This window comes from Vitis riparia, chromosome 14, assembly GCF_004353265.1.
Source record: "Vitis riparia cultivar Riparia Gloire de Montpellier isolate 1030 chromosome 14, EGFV_Vit.rip_1.0, whole genome shotgun sequence".
NCBI classification, from domain to species: Eukaryota; Viridiplantae; Streptophyta; class Magnoliopsida; order Vitales; family Vitaceae; genus Vitis; species Vitis riparia.
In genome coordinates, this window is record NC_048444.1 from 5,284,396 (window position 1) to 5,305,938 (window position 21,543).

The 21,543-nt window shown below is 33.8% G+C and overlaps 4 protein-coding genes across 6 annotated transcripts; 2 read left to right on the plus strand and 2 right to left on the minus strand.

Annotated features, from left to right (window-relative positions):
* Window positions 1–52: 52 nt before the first annotated feature.
* On the plus strand, window positions 53–5,011 carry LOC117931316 (V-type proton ATPase subunit C). Its single transcript, XM_034852264.1, has 12 exons — window positions 53–292; window positions 392–460; window positions 552–679; window positions 760–859; window positions 1,537–1,604; window positions 1,693–1,834; window positions 2,033–2,149; window positions 2,366–2,491; window positions 3,256–3,339; window positions 3,436–3,515; window positions 4,410–4,553; window positions 4,655–5,011. The coding sequence occupies exons 1-11, from the start codon at window positions 179–181 to the stop codon at window positions 4,507–4,509; spliced, it is 1,128 nt and encodes a 375-aa protein (XP_034708155.1). The 5' UTR covers window positions 53–178; the 3' UTR covers window positions 4,510–4,553; window positions 4,655–5,011.
* A 602-nt stretch (window positions 5,012–5,613) lies between these two features.
* On the minus strand, window positions 5,614–14,875 carry LOC117931317 (mitochondrial phosphate carrier protein 3, mitochondrial-like). Of its 2 annotated transcripts, none has more exons than XM_034852267.1 (6): window positions 14,516–14,875; window positions 7,495–7,856; window positions 7,368–7,404; window positions 6,485–6,706; window positions 6,272–6,396; window positions 5,614–6,183 (listed from the first exon to the last, which is right to left on the minus strand). In XM_034852267.1, exons 1-6 carry the CDS (start codon window positions 14,774–14,776, stop codon window positions 6,111–6,113), a joined length of 1,080 nt encoding a protein of 359 aa, XP_034708158.1. In that variant the 5' UTR covers window positions 14,777–14,875; the 3' UTR covers window positions 5,614–6,110. The 2 variants fall into 2 exon arrangements, with proteins under 2 accessions (XP_034708158.1, XP_034708156.1); XM_034852265.1 differs by lacking the exon at window positions 14,516–14,875 and adding an exon at window positions 10,506–10,925.
* Window positions 14,876–16,765: 1,890 nt separating this feature from the next.
* LOC117931315 (pentatricopeptide repeat-containing protein At3g26782, mitochondrial) lies at window positions 16,766–20,999 on the minus strand. 2 transcript variants are annotated; one of them, XR_004654022.1, is made up of 3 exons: window positions 19,956–20,999; window positions 17,455–19,751; window positions 16,766–16,901 (listed from the first exon to the last, which is right to left on the minus strand). XR_004654022.1 is itself a non-coding variant. In XM_034852263.1 (2 exons), exons 1-2 carry the CDS (start codon window positions 20,889–20,891, stop codon window positions 18,708–18,710), a joined length of 1,980 nt encoding a protein of 659 aa, XP_034708154.1. In that variant the 5' UTR covers window positions 20,892–20,999; the 3' UTR covers window positions 17,376–18,707. The 2 variants fall into 2 exon arrangements, 1 of the variants encoding a protein (XP_034708154.1); XM_034852263.1 differs by lacking the exon at window positions 16,766–16,901 and having other exon boundaries at window positions 17,376–19,751.
* LOC117930055 (protein NETWORKED 3A-like) lies at window positions 17,052–18,078 on the plus strand. The gene is made up of 2 exons (XM_034850500.1): window positions 17,052–17,192; window positions 17,321–18,078. Exons 1-2 carry the CDS (start codon window positions 17,108–17,110, stop codon window positions 18,076–18,078), a joined length of 843 nt encoding a protein of 280 aa, XP_034706391.1. The 5' UTR covers window positions 17,052–17,107.
* Window positions 21,000–21,543: the final 544 nt, after the last annotated feature.

Below are 21,543 nucleotides of genomic sequence, written 5' to 3' on the forward strand. Positions count from 1 at the left end.
TCACCAGGAGAGGACCCAGGCTCAGAAAATTACATTCTGTTTCACCGTATTATAAAACGACAGACATCATTGCCTTTTTCCCACGCAGTCCGATCTCTGCCATTGCCAAACATCCTTGCTAACTCTCTCTCCTCCGGCTATTTCACTTGCGATTCAGAGCTCCAAACCCAATTTTCCAATGGCTACCAGATACTGGTCGGTGTCTCTTCCAGTTCGAACCTCCGCTTCTTCTCTATGGAATCGTTTACAGGACGCCATTTCTAAGCATTCCTTCGACACTCCTCTCTACAGGGTACGCCATCCCCGTATTTTTCTCATCTCTCTCCATAATTCAAATATTTCATTTTCTTGTTACTAGCTTCTCTCTCTCTTTTTTGTTTGTCTTTTGCAGTTCAATATCCCTAATCTCCGTGTAGGAACCCTAGATTCCCTATTATCCCTCAGCGATGACCTTCAAAAGGTAAAATTTCTCCAATTGAACTCCAAATTTCATATTTCTATCTTTTTGATTGAATTGAAACTTTAGAGATTTTGATTGGTGAAATTTACAGTCAAACAGCTTCGTCGAAGGAGTGACACACAAGATCAGGCGCCAGATCGAGGATTTAGAGAAGGCATCGGGCGTGGAGACAAGTGCACTTACGGTGGATGGAGTACCAGTTGATTCCTACCTCACCAGGTGATTATGGAAATTGTCTGGATTTGAAATTAGGTGGTTTTTATCTTATGGATGAACTGAATTTCGTTTTCTAATGGAAGATTTGTTTGGGACGAAGCCAAGTTTCCCACGATGTCACCTCTGAGGGAGATCGTGGATAGTATTCATCATCAAGTATCAAAGATCGAGGATGATCTTAAGGTATTGAACAAAAGTCCCATATGCAGATCCTTTATTCAAATTTTAAACGATTAAACACATTATAGTTTATCAATCAGTGGTAACTTTGTTCTCCTGAACCACTTCATGTTATGATACTAAAATTACATACCACAATAGAAGTAGCTCTCCAAAACAATAGTCCGAGTTGAATTTAGCCTGAGCAAAAAGAAACTGAGATCTTTGAGCGAGTAATGAAAGACAAGATTAAACAGGGAATCTAAGATATAATAGATGGGCTCAAACAGAACATATGAAACGTGAATAGAGTTTGAATTTCAGGGAAAATGGACGTCCAACCTAGTTAAATAAACCCTCTTAGTTAGGAATTTCATGATCATGTGATCATAAAAATGTTCCGTAATCCCTTTTTTTTTTTTTAGTAATATAATGTTCTCTTGTTATATGCAAATATTCATCTATTTATGGAATCAGTTACTGGATACTGACCTTGGCATTGTGTTGTTCCACACTGCCTTCAGCAGGTAAAGCCTTTCTTTTACTTAGGTTGTCTGATTATATTGCAACTCTTGATTCAATAATTAAACCAATTTACAATGAGATAAAAAAAAATTGTATACATATTTTTACTTATTTGGTTTACAGTTTGTAGACTGTATTTGGATGTTTGGGCATTGAATCATTATTTCTTATGCTAGGTTCGCATTGCTGAGTATAATAATGTGCGCAGTCAGCTCAATGCTATTAATCGAAAGCAAAGTGGAAGGTATACCTTGGTTGAAATCTGTTTGTAGGACAAACAAGATTTTATTTACTGTGATTTCTTTTCTGATCGACCTCTTTGCTTGCTTCAGCCTAGCTGTTCGTGATCTTTCCAACCTAGTAAAGCCAGAGGACATTATTGCCTCAGAACATTTAGTGACACTTCTTGCAATTGTTCCCAAGTATTCTCAGAAGGACTGGTTGTCAAGTTATGAAACATTGACTAGCTATGTGGTAAGAACTATTTTTTCTGGCTATATATTCTAACTTAAGCGAATTATGGTCCTGAAGATATCATCTGCAGTAGGTTGGTAATTGGCTCGTGTGATGTCATACCTTTTAAATTTCTGGAGTATTTGAATGCATTGTTTGACTTTTTGTTCATTGTGATCCTCCTATTTCTACCTGATTAATTGAGCTAACCTCTTTCAGGTCCCCAGGTCATCCAAGAAGCTGCATGAAGACAATGAGTATGCGCTATACACTGTAACCCTGTTTCACCGTGTTGCTGACAATTTTAGAACAAATGCACGTGAAAGAGGATTTCAAATTCGTGAGTTTGTTCTTTAACACACTCAAGGATTATGCTACAGAAATAACTTTACCTCAAACTTATACTATTTTGATTTTTTTTGTTAGTGAACATACTGCAAATTGCCAAATTCATGAATTCCATGACCAAATAGCATTGCCTTTTAGTTTAATGTTTGATTTAGTGGAAATCTGTACTTAATGGGTGTATGTTTGATTCTTCATGTGATACAGATTCGTGATTTTGAATATAGTTCAGAAGCACAGGAAAGTAGGAAGGAAGAGTTGGAAAAATTGATGCGAGACCAGGAAACATTTAGGAGCACTCTTTTGCAATGGTGCTATACCAGTTATGGGGAGGTAATTTTCCCAATTTTTTTTCCCTGTGAAATAATTGAAATATCATGAAAGTTTCAAGAGGCTTTGATATGTATTTGTTACATGAAAGTAGAAACTAAGCAAAATGGAAATAGCAAGTTTGATAGTTTGATGTAAGGTCAAGTCAGGAGATAATTTTCCCCCTTGGATTTTGCATTTATAATTTGTCTGTCATGGTAATTGATAATAAAGGCCATGACATGATACAGGTTCAAGGGGACTGGTATATTATTTTGCATGATAAAAGCTTCTGATAATGGATTTTTTATCGAGTCCTTGACCTATACAATTGTTAGAATTGCACTTTACTGTCATCTAACTGGTTTAATTATATAAGTATTTTGTGTTTTATAACTTCCTGCCATCTTTTATTGAAAGGACCCTTTCCAACCCTTGTCTTTTCTATCTTAAAAGATGATATAGTCTCCTTCTAGCCTTACCCATGAACATGTTTCATGTTTTTAAAGTAAAATTAGTTACAGATGGAAAACGAACAATTGAAAAAAATTATGGTGAAGTTGTAGTACTGATCATTAATCATTATTTTGGTGTTAAGTAAATGGTCTGATGGTACTACAAGTTGGTGCCTACATGTATAGTTGTGATTGGGACTTGGTTGACCTTGTGTGGTTGTCTATCTTTAGGATGTGAATGACTTGTGTTGTTGATAGAGTGTGGCTATTGTTGTTTCCTTCCAATGTTAAATTTTGGTAATTTTATTTTTATATCATGAGTTTCTCCTGCAGGTTTTCAGCTCCTGGATGCATTTTTGTGCTGTACGTGTCTTTGCAGAGAGTATCCTTAGATATGGCTTGCCACCATCCTTCTTGGTAAATTAACCATTCAACTCCAACATTCCTTCTTGGAATCCCTCCCTCACGAATTTTCTTTTATTGATTGAGGATTGGTTGTTGAGATGATTTCAGGCATGTGTGTTAGCTCCATCCATTAAAAGTGAGAAGAAAGTGCGATCAATTCTTGAAGGGCTATGTGACAGCACAAACAGGCAAGTCAATGATCTTGGTCACTTTATGGCATATATGATGGATGAAGCTAAACAACCATAAATGGATAGAAATTTTGAGATGAAATAATATGATTTTTAACTACCAGGTGCATCTATAAAATGGACTGGTTAATGGCATGATTCTAATGAGATCTATTTGAGTTGGTGGGATCAATTGTCATACAGAATGGTCATAAAACACCCAAAGGTCCAAATAGGATTAAATTTATTGTTCGAGTAATTGCTCAGTGAAAACTTTTCACCAAAATAAAATGGTAATCTTTTTGGATAGGAGAGAAAAAATAAATGGAATTTTGATGCCTTAGAACTACTTTGGGTTTGAAGGGTGGTTATCAGTAGCAGAGCCGGCAGTTTAGTACAGGAGGGGCAACTTTTAACACTTATATGGGCCTTAGCCCCCAATGGTTCAAACTTGTCATTGTTAAAGGGGGCAATAACAGTCCTGGGTTCAAGTTCTCCTATTGCAAGAAGTTGAGTTTTTTTGTTTTAACATTTTCAAGGGGGGCACCTGTCCCTCTAGGCCCTAGCAGCTCCACCAGTGGTGGTTATAGTATTCTTACTTAAATCTTTTTATCCATCTTCTTGGCAAACAAGCAGAGGTGAAGCGTATGCAGGCTGTATCAGTTGCTTTCTTAAGATATTCAACACATTCCCTAACTAAATATGCTTCTTTTCTCATGTTTCAGTTCTTGCTAAATTTTTGTTATAAATTTCATTCCATTTTTTTCTCAAGTTTTCTCCTGAACTTCTGCCTTTAAAATTATTTGCATACAGAATATTTCTATACTTGCCATATATTGATTTTTATTTATTTATATGTAAAGTACTTTTTGAGAGCTCCAGTTTGATCCTTCCTCAATGTTTTTAATGCAGCGCATTTTGGAAATCTGAGGATGACGCAGGAGGGATGGCTGGTCTAGGAGGTGACGCTGATGCCCACCCATATGTCTGCTTCACAATTAATCTTGTTTGATCAAGACTGGGTTCCAGCTCCCTGTTCATTTCAAATCCTATGGGGTAGGATTCTCTCACCATTACTATTGCAATGAGCATGCACTAAAAATGCTGTATATTACCATCAACTACCCCATTCTTTGGTGGTTTATTTGTATTTGCAGGGCAGAAGCTTAGGGGCTGGAGGTGGTTATGTTTATTTACGGTTTATGTAATTTACGAGCCGAGAGAAGATAAATTTACGGTTAAAGATTCTATGAGTTGTTTCATGAGTGTGAAAACCTGGAGATGTAAGTCTCTGACTGTTGGTGGTTCGTGCCTCTTTTCCATCTAGAGCTTCAAGCTTGGGAGGTCTGGTCTGAGATCAGGCCAGTGCATGCCTTTGTTCAGGATGCCCCCAGGGTACTCGCTTTAATAGATTGGATTGGGTCTGGATTAAATTGGGTTGACCAACAATGATAATTAATTATTGATTCATATAGTCATGGTTATCCTTCCTGAAGGAACAAGATTTTGTTCAATTGGAGATAAATATCTGATGTATGTGGTATGTGACTCTTTTTACTCAATTATACAACATGGATAAAGATTTCACAAAAGTTAGGTGCCTCTCATGGTCCAGAGTTTGGAATTCCCGCCAAATATTCTTGGTTCTGCCTCTGCCTCAACTCATCAGAGTGGTGAGTCGTAACTGCAAGGAAGACCCTTTATCCTACATAGACTGCATTAGGGTGAGAGGAGAGGTGAGAAGACGAAGTCCACCTACCACGTTGGTAGGAGTATGAAGCGTGAAGTGCATCTTCGGAGGCTTTTGCCTTAATGGCAGCACTTTGATCTGATCGATTTAAATGGATATTTGATCGAGGATCAAAATATGCCCTTATTTTACAAAAGCTTATGCCTACTTTATAAAAAAATATAATTTTTTTAAAAAAATAATCTCCTTTTAACATTTTGTACTTAATTTCATTCATATATTTTAATCTTTGGTTTAAATATATTTACCTAAAATCTTTTTATTTAAAATCTATAAATGCTATTAAGTAAGAAATTTGAAATGAACGGTAGAGTAAATTATTTGGTGACACATCACCTACGTTACTGGGCTAGGGCACAACCGGACTCAGGTAAAACAGATTACAACATATAAAATTCATGCCAAGCCCTTTTCAAATAGGTAAAAAATGCACTAACATACCCAGCAGAAAAAAAAAAATGGTTTGCGAAGACATCTGACATGATAGTGATTATGAACCATGAAAACAGGCATAATTTTCCACGCCTTAGCATTGCCATCTCTGCACACGCCAACTGTTCGATGTCAGCAGATGCTCATTATTCTTTGCTGTCCATAATCCTAATATCAAAGTGAGATTTTTCGTCTAACACACTGAAGTTTTCAAGAACTCGATGGACAAGACCGATACCAATCTTAACCCCCACCATCAAACAACCCCCAACCCCAAAAAAAAGGTGAACAAGGAAAATTGACGCAAGTTTCAAATGCAAAAGAATATTTCCCACTCGCAGCTTCAGGAATCCTACCCTTATTGATCCCTATTAAGACGTTTTCCCAGTTTTATCATTCATCTAAACTCTGTATATCGATCATTCAACATTCTAGGCCTTTGCAAGCTCAGAAGTCGTTGGAGCAGGAGCAGGAGGAGCAGGAGCAATACCACCAGTGGTTGGCCTGAAGATAAGATCATACCGAATTAGCAACTAAAGAAAAAAAACTAAAACACCAAATGAAGATCAGCATTTGCAGAGGAAGAACTTACAGTCCTACGAAAACTTTGAAAGCATCATATAGCCCCCACTGTGCTCCGGTGAGAGTTCCAATCATGACAATACGCAGGGGAAGCCCCCGGGTGAAGAGACCCCACAATCCAAGGTTCTTCACAGCCTAGAGAACAAAAGTTCAAAACAACATAAACATGTGGGCATGAAGGAATACAGAAGGCCAAGGAAACATCTTAAAGTAGAGCACTCACATCACCAACTGTTGCGCCCTTAGCATTGTTGAGGAAGGAGACAAGGTTGTCAGCTGGATGAGAAACAATAGCACAGAAAACACCAGCCACATATCCACCAGCAAAGCTCACACCAAGCTGCAGAGTTTTGCTGCACTGGTCCTTTGGAGTAGGAATGGCATACTTGTAAAGCATCTCAACAATAGTCTCAAAAGAAGCAAATTTCATCATTGTATATGGAATCTGCACAAAAACCATTATGATTTTATAAGATTTCTAATGAACATTAACATTTACGCAAAGCCCAAAAAAGCCAATTATATCAGCATGACAAGGAGAAACCATATCAAAGCTCAAACAGCAGAAATTGGATTAAGAAAGCATAAAAAAACTTTAAAATAAGGTTAACATGTTGGAAATGATTAACATGCCGCAATCCTTTTGATCCAGAAAATCAAGATTAGTTGCTTCACAGAAATTGTTCTTCCAATGAGGCTCGGAGTTGCAGCATGTAACAGATAAAAAACAAAGCAAACTAAATTCAACAAAAATTCACATTTATGCATCCATTTGCAAGATTATGGTTTGCAAAAGCATTAATGCTCATCTAAAAATTAGTGCACTCCAAAAGATATATAAGACTAGATCAACTTCAGAAGATGGAGACACCAAGATACTAAAAATTGGTCACAGCATTAGATCAGTAAACAAAACAGCTAGAATACACCAATTCATTTAAAGTTACCCCAACATCAATTCATCAATTTATCAGATGGAGTACAACTCATAGAAGTTTCAGTCATGATGAGCAAGCATACTACATTGGTTAATGAATATTCTTATGCAATAGACCAAAAAAATAAAAGATAAATAACTTAACAAGATGCCTCAACTTACATGGAATCTGACGTCCCCAGAGAGGAACAATGCCCTTGTACAATCTGCAAGGTTTTCACATAATCAGTAGTTATAGCTTAGTACTATAAAGTGGGGAATTGGGGAGGAAAGAAGTCAAAGTTTGATAGGCATACCCCAAAGCACCTTCGGATTTAACAAACTTGGGAAATCCATCTGACAGACCTCTAGCAAAACCAGGCTGAGTTTGAACCCGGACCTTCACTGCCTCCATGGGGCAAAGAGCAACATCTGCAATTACCTCAGCAGATGCAGAACCAGCAAGGTAGATCAAGGTCTTGTACTTGGCAGCATACTCTGGCCCAGCAATGTCAGAGTAATACTTCTTGAAGAATTCATAGAATCCAAACTTGCAAGCACCCTGTGCACTGTAACCAAGCAGGGTAGGCACCCAACCCCTGAAAAATCCCCTAACTCCCTGCTCCTTCAGCAAAACTCCAAATCCAGACGAAATGCTCTTGTACTTTGCAGGGTCAATCTAAACAAAACATAATCTCAATTTTAGATCACTCCTTCCTAACATTTTTTAACACACAAATAAAATCTCTTCTTTAGATTGTTGAGAAGGTGTTGGAAAAAAATAAAAAAACTTAAAATCTCAAAACCACCGCTCTGATCCAAGCCAACCTGTTATATTATTCCAACTTTTCATTTCTTTTCCTGTTTCCTATAAACCATCCATTGAGATGCAAACTATAAATGTCTTAAAATATAAAAATCACATACATGTACCAAATAACAAATATACACATAAAAAACATATATATATATATATATATATAGTAAAGAGAGGGATTCAAACCCTCGGTACGAATAACTCATACAATGGATTAGCAATCTGCCGCTTTAAATCTTAACAAGAGCTACCCCTGACATGTAAAGAACTCAAAAGGAAAAGTCATGAACTTAACAAGAACATTAAACAATCCCTAGATAAAAAATAAAAATTAAAAAAAAAAAAAAAAAAACTAAAGTCAAAGATAAACCTATCAAATTGCATGTACAGAGAGAAATAATTTTTTAAAAAAAGGGGCATGGAAACTTTAAACTCCATTCGGTTGCTTTGTTAGTGAGAAAATATATGAAAATAAAAGTAACTAAAGTTTTTAAATCTGAAAATTTTCATTGTCATGTGCACTACAAAACAAATAGCTTAACTGATCAAAAAGATCTTAACAAGAACGACCCCTGCTATGGGAAGAACCCAAAAAAGGTCTTAACAAGAATTACCGCTGCTATGGAAAGAACCTCAAAGCCGTGCACTGATCAAAACCTTTTTTTATAGGTATGCACTGATAAAAAATATTAAACAATCCTCAGGTTAAAAAATAAAATAAAATAAAAAAGCTAACATCAAATATGAACACTTCAAATTGCAAGTATAGAATCAATGTTTAAAAAAAAGCATAGAAACATTTAAACTCCATTTGGTTGCTTTCTCAGTGAGAAAATGTATGAAAAGAAAAGTAACTAAAGTTTTTAAATCTGAAAACTTTCTTGTCATGTGCTCAACAAAACAAATGGCTTCACCCAACCAAGCCTACTACAATCAATTAGCAGGTTTGACTCCTCTCCCATCCATAGATGAATATGTAATCTCTTATACTTTTATCAAGTCATTAACTACAAAATCTATGATTATCAGGACATTAGCTTATCACCTCAACTGTTTACTAGAGGATATAGCAACAAGTATCAAGTATAGGACTGACGAACCCTTCTTCATTAAGGAGAAGATTTAAAATTCCAAGTTTAAAATAATTTTTTGACTAAAACTAGAAAAAAGCAAACAAAATCAAAATTTTCATTAATTCAATGGAGGATTTAGTAGTGGAAGAATTTGAGCAAAAAGCCTCGATCCAAACAAAAAACGCTTTAGCATCAAACTGTAAAAAATACAAGGGAAATTATCATAAAAATTCAGGCCAAAAACTAAGCAAAGAGAAGAAAGGTTGGAGCATACACAAAATGTGATAGAGGATATTAGAGGAGGCATTCATCTACAGCTAACAAATACCCTATGTTCTATTGAGGAGGATGAATTGACACAGTATGTTGTTATGTGAATAACATTAATTTTATAGTTGATGATGTGAGATCACTTGTCAAAAGCATGGGAGAGGAACCGAACCCTCAATTGGCTTGAATTGTCTAGGTATTTTGTTTTCTAAGACCTAGACCATATAAAACATAAGCTTCAAACATGAGGAGGGTGAAGGATCTAAAGGATTCAATAAGTTATCAGCAGATCAATAAAAATGAATTTGACATGATCAATCACAATGCAATATTAAAAAGGCACAAGCTACAATAAAATCCTAAAAGAACCAACTCCTACTTACTAAACATGTATACTTAATCAGTATTATAGGTTTATGTCTAAATAGGATTACAGGGATGTATAACGATCTCAAGCAAGAAAAAAAAACTAATCAAATATCTGATCCAGTGGGAAGTCTAACATTTAAGCTATCAAATCAAATATAGGACTAACTAAAATTTCCAAGCCCTCAGGGAGCACCATTGCATTTCAAATTCTGTACCTCTCATAAATTTTGCAACAAGAAGACATTAAATAGATAAAGCTCTGATTCAGTAGAACACAATAGAAAAAATTGGATCCAATAACAATCCAGAAAAATGTGGGATCAGAAACAGAAAATAACATGTAAACTGAGCTATTCTAAAAGATAACACCAAAGGACTGTTTGTTTGCCAAAGAAGGCTTAGCAAAAGAAATGAAAATTCGGAATTCTTTAACATATTCGGAATGTTGTAAGACTCCAAGCTTAATATTATTGTCTATGATTCTCTGCAACCAAATGGAGTCTAATATGAACAGAAGGTTAAATCCACATAGAAAAGCAAGGACGAGAACGGGAAAAATAACTACAAGTCGCATCCAGTGATGATTGTAACGTGAGACCACAAAATCATAGAAAAACCTAACTTCGCTTCTAGAAAAACTAATGGAACAAAACAAAAGGATATGGAATGAAGAAGGAGAAGAAGAAGAAGAACGGCCAAAGATTATCACAGATCTGAAAATAGAACTGTCAAAGAAAATCCTAACAAAAAAGGAAAAAAAACATAGCAACAAAAAGAGATGGATCTAAACAAATCAGACCTGCATATTACATTTGACGAGGTCAAGAGGAGTGACGGCCATGTGAGTCAGGCCGCAACTTAGGATTCCACCGGCGGTACAAGCAGCATAGAACGCCGGAGAGTACATCTCGATCTTTCCCGGCTCGCTTGGAGCAGGAACGAAGAAGCTCTTGGGTACTCCTCCATTTGCAGGTGATGGAGAAGCCGCCATTTTCTCAAGAATAAGGCTCTTCTTCGAGGAGGAGGAGTATAGGAAGCAAGGGATCAGAGAGTGTCGAGAGTTTTCAGAAGTCGCCATGAGAGCTGAAAGAGATTGAGAGAAAACGGAAGAAATGAATGGAAAAAAAAAGGGAAGCAGATGTTCTCCCAATATCTCGCACTCAACAACAGCGATGCTCCTGTAAGAAATGAGGGGAGTGTCGTTCCACTTATTGGCCACCGGCTAGCCCTCGTTCGCGTTACTTATACGACGTACAAATAAAAACCCTAAACTTCAACTGAAATTACGATGCTCTGTCCCTGGACTTTCCTCTCCAACGCTCTAAACGGCGTCGTTTGACACGGACAGAATCTCTCGTGCGGGTACGATTGGTAATTTTAGTGCAAGGGTAATTTCACTTGCACAAGAGGCCGGCGTGGTAGTGGAATATTCTATTTCAACCCCTTTATCTGCCTGTTGTCGGGATTTTGATAAAAATTATTTCTAAATCTTCCATAATTTGAAAAAAAAAAATCAAAAAAACAAAAGTAAATAAATAATATTCTTTTAAAAAACAGCACAAAAGTAAATAAAAAAATTAGATTTTAAAGAAATAATTTTAATTTAGATATTAAAATTTAAAGTTATTTTTTAAAATAAATAAATTTAAAATACAATTTTGAAATTATTTCTAAAGAAATAAAATTTCGATTATTATTTCACATATTATCATAAATTTAGAAATATTTTTTAATTATTATAAATCTTAAATTATTTTTATAAATATTAAATTATTTTTTAAAATATAATATAAATATAAAAATTCAACTTTATATCTTATGGACTTATAAAAAGTCACTTAAATTATTAAATAATTAAATCATGGTAAAAAAGATATAGAAATCTCATCCGAAGAAAGACTCATTTTTTCTTTATTGGCTTACTTCCAAAAAAAAATCCCATGAAATTTGATCCCCAAAGTTACTTTTATTGTCCTTTTGTCTTGGACTATTTTGTATGACAGTAGCTGAGTTTCAAAATGTCCATTTGCTGATCATCATAAGAGGTAGCAATTCTCCTTTTTAAGTGAAAAGGACTCTCATCATTCTCAATTGTTCAATCATATAACTGGTATCAGAGCAATCCAATCCAATGTTCATAGCTAAGAATTTGAGGACTTGTTTCACAACTGTTTTTCAAAACAGTTTTTTGTTCTTCAAAACAAAAAAAAATCCGCAAAACCTGTTTAACAATTAAAAACTATTTTTTGCTTTCTATTCTTAAAACTAGAAAGTAAAGTGTTTCAAGAAATATATCTTAATTATTTTATATTGTTTTCACTTATTTTCTTATGACTGTTTTAAAAAATAATTATACTAACATTTAAAATAATTAAAAATAAAACACTATAAAAAAAAAATTAAAACACAATTAAAAATATTAAAAATATTTTAAAAATATTTTAAGTTTTCAAATAGACTTTTGTTATTTAAAACATCATATAATAGTTTTTAAAAGTTATTTTAAAAAACTATCTTTCAAAACTGATTTAAAAAACAATTACCAAACATGCCCTTAATTTCCTCATATGTTGGTATTAAAATCAAATATAAACTCCATTAGCTATCATTAATAATTAAATAAAAAATTAGAATTTAAAAACACAATTAAAATTAAAATATAAAATGGTTTAATCTTCACTTAACATCTTTGGCTCATTTATACTTATTTTCTTCCTTCATAGTATCTACATTTTTTTTTTCATGAGATTATTATCTTCATCTTATTTTTTGAGTCATTTTCAAGATTTAAAACCTAATTGAGAGTAATTTTGGTTAAAACCCTTTTATTTAAAATGGTTTTCTACTTCCATTAAAAATTAGCTCAAGGATTTTCCTAATTAATAATTACAAAATAAAGTTAAGTACAATGGCATGTTTAAATCAAGTGAAGTTTTTGGGTTTTATTGATAAATTTTAAAGAAAGTTTAAGCATCTTTGTAAGATATTCAAAAGTCATGAAGAGTTAGATTATTGAGTCTTCAATAATCTAACTATATGATGAGTTTCATTGATAGATCTAAAATAAAATATTTTCATACATTTCCAAATGATTTTTCATCATTCTTACTTAAGCTTATAAGTGACCTTTTCTCGCTAAAATAGATAAATATATATTTTATCTTAAAACCTTAGGTTAAATTCTTTAAGAAACAACTTATAAAGATTTTTTAATGAAATGCTCCAATTGTTGAAAATTAAAACTCTAAACGAAAGCTTTTTTAACAAAATTTGATTAATCTATAAAGTGTGCCTAAAATCGATTAGGGAGCTGACAGAATATTAATTACATCAACGATCACTAGCATAGCATTAATTGCATCAACAACTAGCCAATCGATTAATCAAAACTCAATTGAGGCCTTTTTATGCTGATTCAAGTGTAAAAACTAGTTCTTTTAAATAAAAAAAATAAAATTGAAGAGCTTTCTTGCATTTATTGAGAAATGAACATTTGCATTGAATAGTTTTCACTTAGTTTCTCTATTTGAAAATTTTTCATTTAAGTACATTGAATCTAAATTTACAAATCCTTTAGTTCACCCTTGAAATCTATCTTAGTTTTTATGTGTTTTGAGTTATATTTGTATTAAGATCGTGTGCATCTAAATCTATCCTATAATGCTCATTGGAGTCGGTGAATCTAAGTATGATAGTTAAAGGCTTAGGTTGAAGCCTTGGTTAATGAATCCTCACCTAGTTAGGAGATTAAAAAGAATGAACAGATCGTTGAGTCACTATAAAAATGTTAGCATTTTTCTTCTTCCACTCTTTACTTTATTGCACTTATAATTTAATATTTTGTGATTTTACTTAAAACTATTTTTCGAAAGATTTTAATCACCAAATTCAACCCCCAACCCTAGGTGTTTTTCTTAATTAAATTAGTCTTATTTTACAATTTTAGCTTTATTCAAATATCACTCCAATAGGAGCTCATTATTCAATACTTTCTACTTTTTTAACTTAATTTTATTTTTTATTTTAAGAAATTATAAGTTATTCAACTTAATTTTCTACTTTATTCAACTTAATTTTATTTTTGAAGAAATTGGAGTGTATATTTTACAAGTTAATATTAAGATGTAAAAATATTACAAGTGTACATGCAATATCTAAATATTTTTTCATTCCAAAAAATAAAAAATTATTATTATGAAAGAATTAAAATTAATAAAAACAACAGTTTCATATTTAATATGTTGTTAATTTTTTGAACTTGTTAAAAGATGAAGATTTTATTAAATATGAAAAAACTTCTTTTATAAACAAAAATATAGATTTTACAAGTTCCTAATTTTCCTAATTTGATTGATTTTTCAATTTTAAATTACATTGAAAATTAAAAAAAATTAAAAAAATTAAAAGAAAATCATAAAAATACATCTATTTGAGATAATTTTCTTATTGTGTTGATTTTTATTTTTATTTCTCCGTATTTTCTTTTTGATGTCAACCATGGTGAAAATAACTCCTAATTGTGCTTTAAAAGGTTTGGCAAGATTAACAGGTTTGGACGGGATCATGGTTAGAAAACTCCAGGCTTTCTATTATTGCCTCTATTCCCAACATGACACACCAAATCAAAGGAAAACCTAAGTGCTAATTATTCTAATCGTGCCCTATATGTATCCAATTTGTTGGGGAAGATACGGAAAATGAAAATAGAGAGCTTGACTTGGACTACAAGTCTAAAACCGAGGACAAGGAGAGGAAGCGAATAGAAGACAGCATAGCAAGAAAACAGAGAGGGATGTAAGGAAATCAGACCTGCATGTTGCATTTGACGAGATCAAATGGAGTGACGGCTGTATGAGTTAGGCCAGTACTTAGGCCTCCACTGAAAGCAGACGCAGCGTAGAATGCTGGCGAGAACATCTCTATCTTTGCGGGTTCACTCGGAGCTGGAACAACGAATCTCTTCGATTCTGCTCCATTTGCAGAGGGCGGAGACGCAATTAAGCTCTTCTTCGGGGATACAGAGTAGAGGTAGGTAGGTATACAATGTCTAGCGTTTTCAAAAATTGCCATCAGGATCTGAGAGATTGGGAGAAAATGGAAGAAATAGGTAGAAAATGAGAAAATGCGAAAGCAGAGGTTTTCAATTTCCCACGACAAACGATGCTCCTGCTAGGGCTAAGAAAGTATGGATCGTTTTATAGGCGAGCCGTCAAAGATATTTAGGCGTCCGTCAAATTACGAGGCTTGACTCTCCTGGTGCATTTCTGATTCCGTCAGGAACTTTCTTTCTCCCTTGCAAGTCGCAATCACAAACAAAACAGACTCGTTCCTGATATTCTGGAAGCAGAATGGAGTGTCGTGAGGATAAAGTTACTCGAGAGACAAAGGAAGCATGAGAGTAGTTACTCGAGAGACAAAGGAAGCATGAGAGTTGAGCAGGACATGTTTGATTTTTACACGACTTCGCTTTCTGTTCTGCGTAGGGGCGGCTTTCAAAAATTGTTTTTGTAGCCTTCCCTTCTACAGTATATTAAAAAAAATAAAATAAAATAGGATGGTCAGCCACGTAAGTAAGGAAGCAGTACGAGGAGTTTAAGTCTTGGTGAAAAAATTGGTAAGACTACTTCCCATCTTAAAATATTTGTGAATTTAATATTTTTTTATCCACGTAAACATGCACATAGATTTTTTTTTTTTTTTTTAAGTGTAAAAACCCACCATTGGTAACTGTAGTTTTAAAAGTTTTAAAAATATCCTTAAAACCACAGTTTAATAGTATTATGATTTTAATATTATTTATAAAATATTTTTATGATAATAATCATAAAAAAAAATCATAATAACCATAAAACCATAGTTTATGTGGTTTTAAGGTTCTTTAAAACCATAATTAGTGGGGACTCGTGTAATCATAACTAAAAAATATGAGATTTTAGAACTTTGCTTTTTTATTTTTTATTTTAGTATAATACCAAATTTCTTTAATGATGTATCAAATTTCCTTAAATAAATATTTTATTTAACATAAATATATAAATTTTTATGGGAATGCATATAGGCCAAATTATTTTCTCAAAATTACAGGAAAAAGATGAAAAAATAAAGATAAATATATAAATATGAAAAAATAAAGATAAATATATAATTTTAAAACAATTGTAACGAGAAAATTTATTAAGGATAATTTGTATAAAAAAAATAATTTTAAATTGACAATGAAAAATTGTAAGAAATTTTCCTTGTAAAACCATGTGACTATGATTTTAAGGAAATCTATGTGGATACTTACGTGAATACAAAATATTAGTTTAACAAATATTTTAAAATGGGTACTATTCTTACCATTTTTTTCAACAAATGGATTATTTTGGACTTAAACTCCACTATAAGAGTTTGACTATTTCATTCTTAAAAATAGAATAATAGATTGAAAAAATAGAATGTTTTAGAAAATATCATTAGGATGTTTTAATTTTTAGAAATAAAATATTAAATATTAAATTATTTTTAAAATATATTTAAAAATATTAAAAATAGATTAAAAACATTTAAAGTAATTAGGGAAATTTTTGTTTTACAAAATATTAGATAATAATTATAAAAAATTGTTATCGCAACTTATATTCTCTTACCACTTCCATCAACTTTCAAGAATGTTTTTTTTTTCTTTTAAATAAAAATTTTAAAATATTTTTTAATAACTAAAAACATCAAAATTTTTATTTTTTTTATTTTTTTTGTGATCAATACTAATGGACAAAAAAATTTAAAAAAAAAACGTGAGAGAGAAAATAACTTGGATTTTAAAAAAGTAAAATTTTCTCATATTTAGTTTAAACAAAATCAAATATAACAAAAAATAATTAAAAATTTATACAATTTTAAAAATATGTAAAATAAATTTAAAGTAACATATAAAAATAATTTATTGACTTTAAACTTATCTTTTATTTTTCTTAACTTTTATTTATTTATTTATTTTTTCTCATTCTACTTTTACCCTATTTTCTTTTCTTTCTCTTAAATTTTCTCAACCAAATACAAGAATAAAACCAAAAAGGAAAAATAAAACCGAAGGGTGCGTTCAGCAATGAACACAGAGTCAAACTATTTGAGAAGATACGACTCATTACAGATATCAAAGCACCTGCATTAAATGTGTAGTAAATAGAAAGAAAAGTATCTCCCTCAGAACCTGGAAAAGGAAAGGAGAAAATCAAGCTCTACCCAACGGGAAAATCAGCACTGATTTAGCCTCATTAGAAGGGTGCATTTGAATTTGAATAGAGTCTCTTCATAAGATGAGGGCCAACTTGCCCTAAAAAATTAGAGCTTTCCCAAGTTTGGTATGCTCTGTTTCAAAGCCTAGAGGCTCCTGCTTCTCAGAAAAGCACTCATTCAATGGAGAAAAGGTCTTCTACTTCATGGGGTTGGAGTAGCCCTCAAAGTCTCCAACAGTCTCAATGGCTTCGGATCAATCTATCTGGTTAGTATGGTGATCATAGAATTTACACATTACAAACATTAAACTCAAAAACAATGTCATTGCCTTTGAGTCTATGTGCAGAGGGCAGACTTTATATGTTGCTGAATTTTGTTATTGATTATTTGCAGAATTAGACAAGAAAATAAAGGCAATGCTGACACTGATAGAAGATGATGGTGATTCTTTAGCCAAGAATGCAAAGATGTATTATAGGAGGAAACCGAAACTTAAACAAATGGTTGAAGAATTCAACAGAGCTTACCGCTATTTAGCTGAGAAATATGACCAGTTGTGGTCCGAATCAACTCATGTCCAGACCTCAGAGTTTTCATCTTCTTCTTCAAACTCAACAGAAGTCCACCATGGTAACAAAAATGTTGTAAGCTTTGATTATTCTAAATGGGAGGCCTTCCATTTGCATCCTGAATCTGTTGTTGAATGTGACAACCTTAACCTTGATTTTGAACCCTTGGATTCTGATAAAAAGCTTGGAAACACAGATAAAATGACAGGTACAGCCACTGATTTATCTGATAAAGGAGATATTCCTAGGAAGAAGGATGGCTATGAATTAAGCAGGATTGCAGTTGGAGAGTTCCCAGCATGTGGTCCTGAGCAAGAGAATACATGGTTGGAACTGAGGTTTCAAGTTATGAAGCTTATGGAAGAAAATCTGCAGCAGCAAGCAGAGTTGATAAGAAGAAATGATGAAAATAGAGAAACCATTAAAGAGCTTCGGTTCGAGCTGGAACGGTTGAAGAGTGAGAACAGGGCCCTCCAGAGTTGTCTCAGATGCTCAAAAGTTGATGTGAAGCACAACCGATCTCGCATATCAAAACTGAAAGGACTAGTGCTCAGTAAGTTCTTCAGAGAAAGTTCGTCATGATTTAACATGGATTGGAAAAGTAGCAAATTCCTCCTTATTCCTCCTTTCTAGCATACTGATTGGTGGGAAATAAATCCAATCTCAGATATCAAAACTGAAAGGACTTCTTTCTGCAAGATCTTCAAAGGGGGTTTTTCATTATTTGACTCTCCATCATTGGCACCAGGAATGCTTCTTTTCTTCATATCCTTTTTTAGCATATATGTTTGTAAGACCACTGGTAAAGCCACTCTACTTTGTATTTCAGATAGCTTTAAGATTGTCTAGCCTTGTGGCCCAAGTCCTATCTTTACCTAGAAGTATTTCTTCTCTTTCCCATTCAGTATGAATTTCCTTATTATTGCATTTTCATCCTCAACCCAAACTTGCAAGCAAAATAGTATAACCAATTCCCTTCAAAATCAAGCTTCTAGCAGAGTTGTTCTCTTCCTACTGCACCTATTTAATTGAGCATCGGAATTGTTTCCTGTTTGAACGCTTTTCTGATATAAATAGACTTCAGTACTCAAAAATGGCCATGGAGCCATCTTTTGGTATAGCTACCCTGCCAATGGCACGTTGTTGATCAAGTATGAAACAAGCACTAGCTTGCAGTTAACATGCTATTGAATTTTTTGCTTTTACAAATATTACCAATAATCCCCACATGAACACAATCCATCTCTAAAATGATGAAACCGCTTAGAATCTCTGACCACGATTTCCCGGTCAACAATCTTGGAAATAAACTTAATTGCAGTATGACAATCACCACAAACCCTAAGATTCTTAATGATATGGATTGTTGTTCCAGGAACTGTGTTCATGATTCCAAAGGCAACAGCCAACTTCTCACTGTGAACTCGAAGAACCATTTCCTTTTCTTCATGACCAACATCATGAAGAACTGATGTCATATCAGGTACATAGCCGACTTCTTGCAGCTTCATAGATAGTTTCTCCAAATATTCATATATCTTCTCATGTTGAGGATGCTCTCTATCTCCAACCAAAAATACATGAACTCTACCTTTTATGTCAACCAAACTGAATCCAGGTGGTTTAACCAGTCCACTATTCTTCATTAAGATTCTCATCCTCTCCACATCTTCCCACCTTCCAGCATCAGCGTATATGTTTGAGAGCAATACATAGTACCCACAATTTTTTGGGTCCAACTCAAATAATTTCCTTGCAGAAATCTCCCCAAGGTCCACATTTTTGTGCATCCTACAGGCACCTAGAAGAGCACCCCAGACCACAAAATCAGGTCTCACCTTCATACCCTTGATCAAATCAAAAGCTTCTTTGAGATATCCAGCACGCCCAAGAAGATCGACCATGCAACCATAGTGCTCAACCCCTGGTTCTACATCAAATTCATGGCTCATGGCTTTAAACCAATGCCATCCTTCTTCCAACAGACCAGCATGACTGCATGCTGCTAGAACTGATACAAATGTAATGTAATTTGGTTTCACCCCAGCCATGTTCATCTCATAGAAAACTTCCAAAGCTTCCTTAGCACGGCCATGCATTCCATACCCTGCAACCATTGCACTCCATGACTTGACATTCTTCTCCCTCATGCGATCAAATGCTTTCCTTGCCATCTCTACTTTCCCACATTTGCAGTACATGTCAATTATTGATGTGCCCACAAATACGTTCGATTCTAAACCCATCTTTATAACCTATTGAAAATGATTGGTAAATAAAAAAAATAAAAAAATTTTAACGTATGAAAACAACCAGATGCTTTTATAAATTTAATCCTAGGTGTAGACTGTTTAGGGCCACTATAGAATAGTTTTGAAGGCAGTGTTGGTTAGAGCTTGCAATGATAACTATAACTACAAAAAGATGAAATAATCTTGAGGGAGTTGAAACTTGAGTACCTGATCATGGATACACTTTCCTAGTCGCTGAGACCCTGAATGCGCACAGGCCAACAACACAGCTGACAAAGTGACAGCATTGTAGTTGATTTCTCCATCCTTCACCATCCTATGAAAGATCTCCATAGACTCAGTTGACATTCCATTTTGTGCATAAACTGCAATGATTGAATTCCAAGAGATCACATCCCTCTCAGCCATCCCATCAAACACCCTCCTTGATACACCCAGCTCGCCGCATTTTGCATATGCATCCATCAAAGTATTCTCAACACCCAAATCCCCCTCAAACCCTCTTTTTATCAAAAACCCGTGAACTCCTTCTGTAATACTCTTCTCCGAAACACGAGAACAAGCTGATAGGACTGAAACCATAGCAATTGGATCGACACAAACTTCCCCATCTCCTTCACTCCCACTCTCCTCAACCAAAAACTCCTTAAAAAGCAACAACGCCCTGTGGGCATCATCGTTTTGCACGTAGCCCGTGATCATCGACGTCCACGACACTACATTTCTATGAGAAATTTCATCAAACAGTGTTCTTGCATCCCTCAATTCACCACACTTGGAATACATATCCACGAGAGCGGAGGACACAAAAAGATCAGGTTCGAACCCGAAAATCAAGGCTTGCTGGTGGGCCTGTCTGCCGGAGTGGAGATCGAGCAACGCCGAACACGATTTGATGGCGCAGGGAAAAGTCGAGCGGTTTGGTTTGAGAGAGAGCTTGCGCATGGAGGAGAAGGCCCGAAGAGCTTCAACCGAGTCGCCGCTGCGAGCCAACTCGGCAATGACCGAGTTCCAGGAGAAGACATTGGTTTTATCCACGTACTTGTTGAAAAGGGTTGTGAGGTTTGGATTGTTTGAGTAGCGGCGTCTGTAGATTTTCCAAGAAAATGTGATTACAACCGAAGTTGAATTTGAAATCTTCATTCCATTCGTTTCTGCTTTCTTTATTCCTCTTGGAGTTTCAGTTTCCTCCCGCTCTTTCGTTTCTTCTGCATCGCCCACGCCAGTGGCAAGGTTAAGGTTGAAGGCCGAAGGGATGTATTAGAACTCTTTTCGACGCTTAAAAAATACGTCTTTATATATATATATAACCATTTGTAAAGCTTAATACAACAAAAGGAAAATAAAATAAAATAAAATAAATTATTTTTATATCTTATTTCAAACTTATTTTTACTTATTTTTATTAAGTAGCATGACGTATGTATTGAACCTAAATCTCACAAATTTTCATAATTCAATGTGATATTGGAGTTTGATTTTTTTTTTATTAATTTTAATTATATTTAATTTTTAAAATTTTTTAATAAAATTAGATATAAGAAAATAATTTAGATGTGAAAAAATAATTTTTTATTATATTTTTTCCTTACAATTTTTTGGGAATAGAACATAACCTAAAATAGAATATTGCATGAGAATGTGCTTAATTATGTTGATTTATTTATTTATTAATGATTATATGAGTATGAAAATTATTGAATATTAAATGATAATGATAAAAATTATTTAAAAAGAGAAACATGTTAATAACATTTTAAATTTAAATCTCTTTTAAAAAAACATCATAAAACGA

What these genes read in the sequence shown, in the direction of transcription:
- LOC117931316 (XM_034852264.1), top strand. Translation starts at nt 179, where the DNA reads ATGGCTACCAGATACTGGTCGGTGTCTCTTCCAGTTCGAACCTCCGCT. An exon ending in AGATCGAGGATGATCTTAAG is followed by an intron (nt 860 to 1,536) that starts GTATTGAACAAA and finishes TTCTTATGCTAG; the next exon opens with GTTCGCATTGCTGAGTATAA. An exon ending in GCTATACCAGTTATGGGGAG is followed by an intron (nt 2,492 to 3,255) that starts GTAATTTTCCCA and finishes TTTCTCCTGCAG; the next exon opens with GTTTTCAGCTCCTGGATGCA.
- LOC117930055 (XM_034850500.1), top strand. Translation starts at nt 17,108, where the DNA reads ATGGAGAAAAGGTCTTCTACTTCATGGGGTTGGAGTAGCCCTCAAAGT. An exon ending in GCTTCGGATCAATCTATCTG is followed by an intron (nt 17,193 to 17,320) that starts GTTAGTATGGTG and finishes GATTATTTGCAG; the next exon opens with AATTAGACAAGAAAATAAAG.
- LOC117931315 (XM_034852263.1), bottom strand. Translation starts at nt 20,891, where the DNA reads ATGAAGATTTCAAATTCAACTTCGGTTGTAATCACATTTTCTTGGAAA. An exon ending in GAAAGTGTATCCATGATCAG is followed by an intron (nt 19,752 to 19,955) that starts GTACTCAAGTTT and finishes CATTTTCAATAG; the next exon opens with GTTATAAAGATGGGTTTAGA.
- LOC117931317 (XM_034852265.1), bottom strand. Translation starts at nt 10,784, where the DNA reads ATGGCGACTTCTGAAAACTCTCGACACTCTCTGATCCCTTGCTTCCTA. An exon ending in AAATCCGAAGGTGCTTTGGG is followed by an intron (nt 7,405 to 7,494) that starts GTATGCCTATCA and finishes AAAACCTTGCAG; the next exon opens with ATTGTACAAGGGCATTGTTC. An exon ending in AGGGCGCAACAGTTGGTGAT is followed by an intron (nt 6,397 to 6,484) that starts GTGAGTGCTCTA and finishes TTTGTTCTCTAG; the next exon opens with GCTGTGAAGAACCTTGGATT.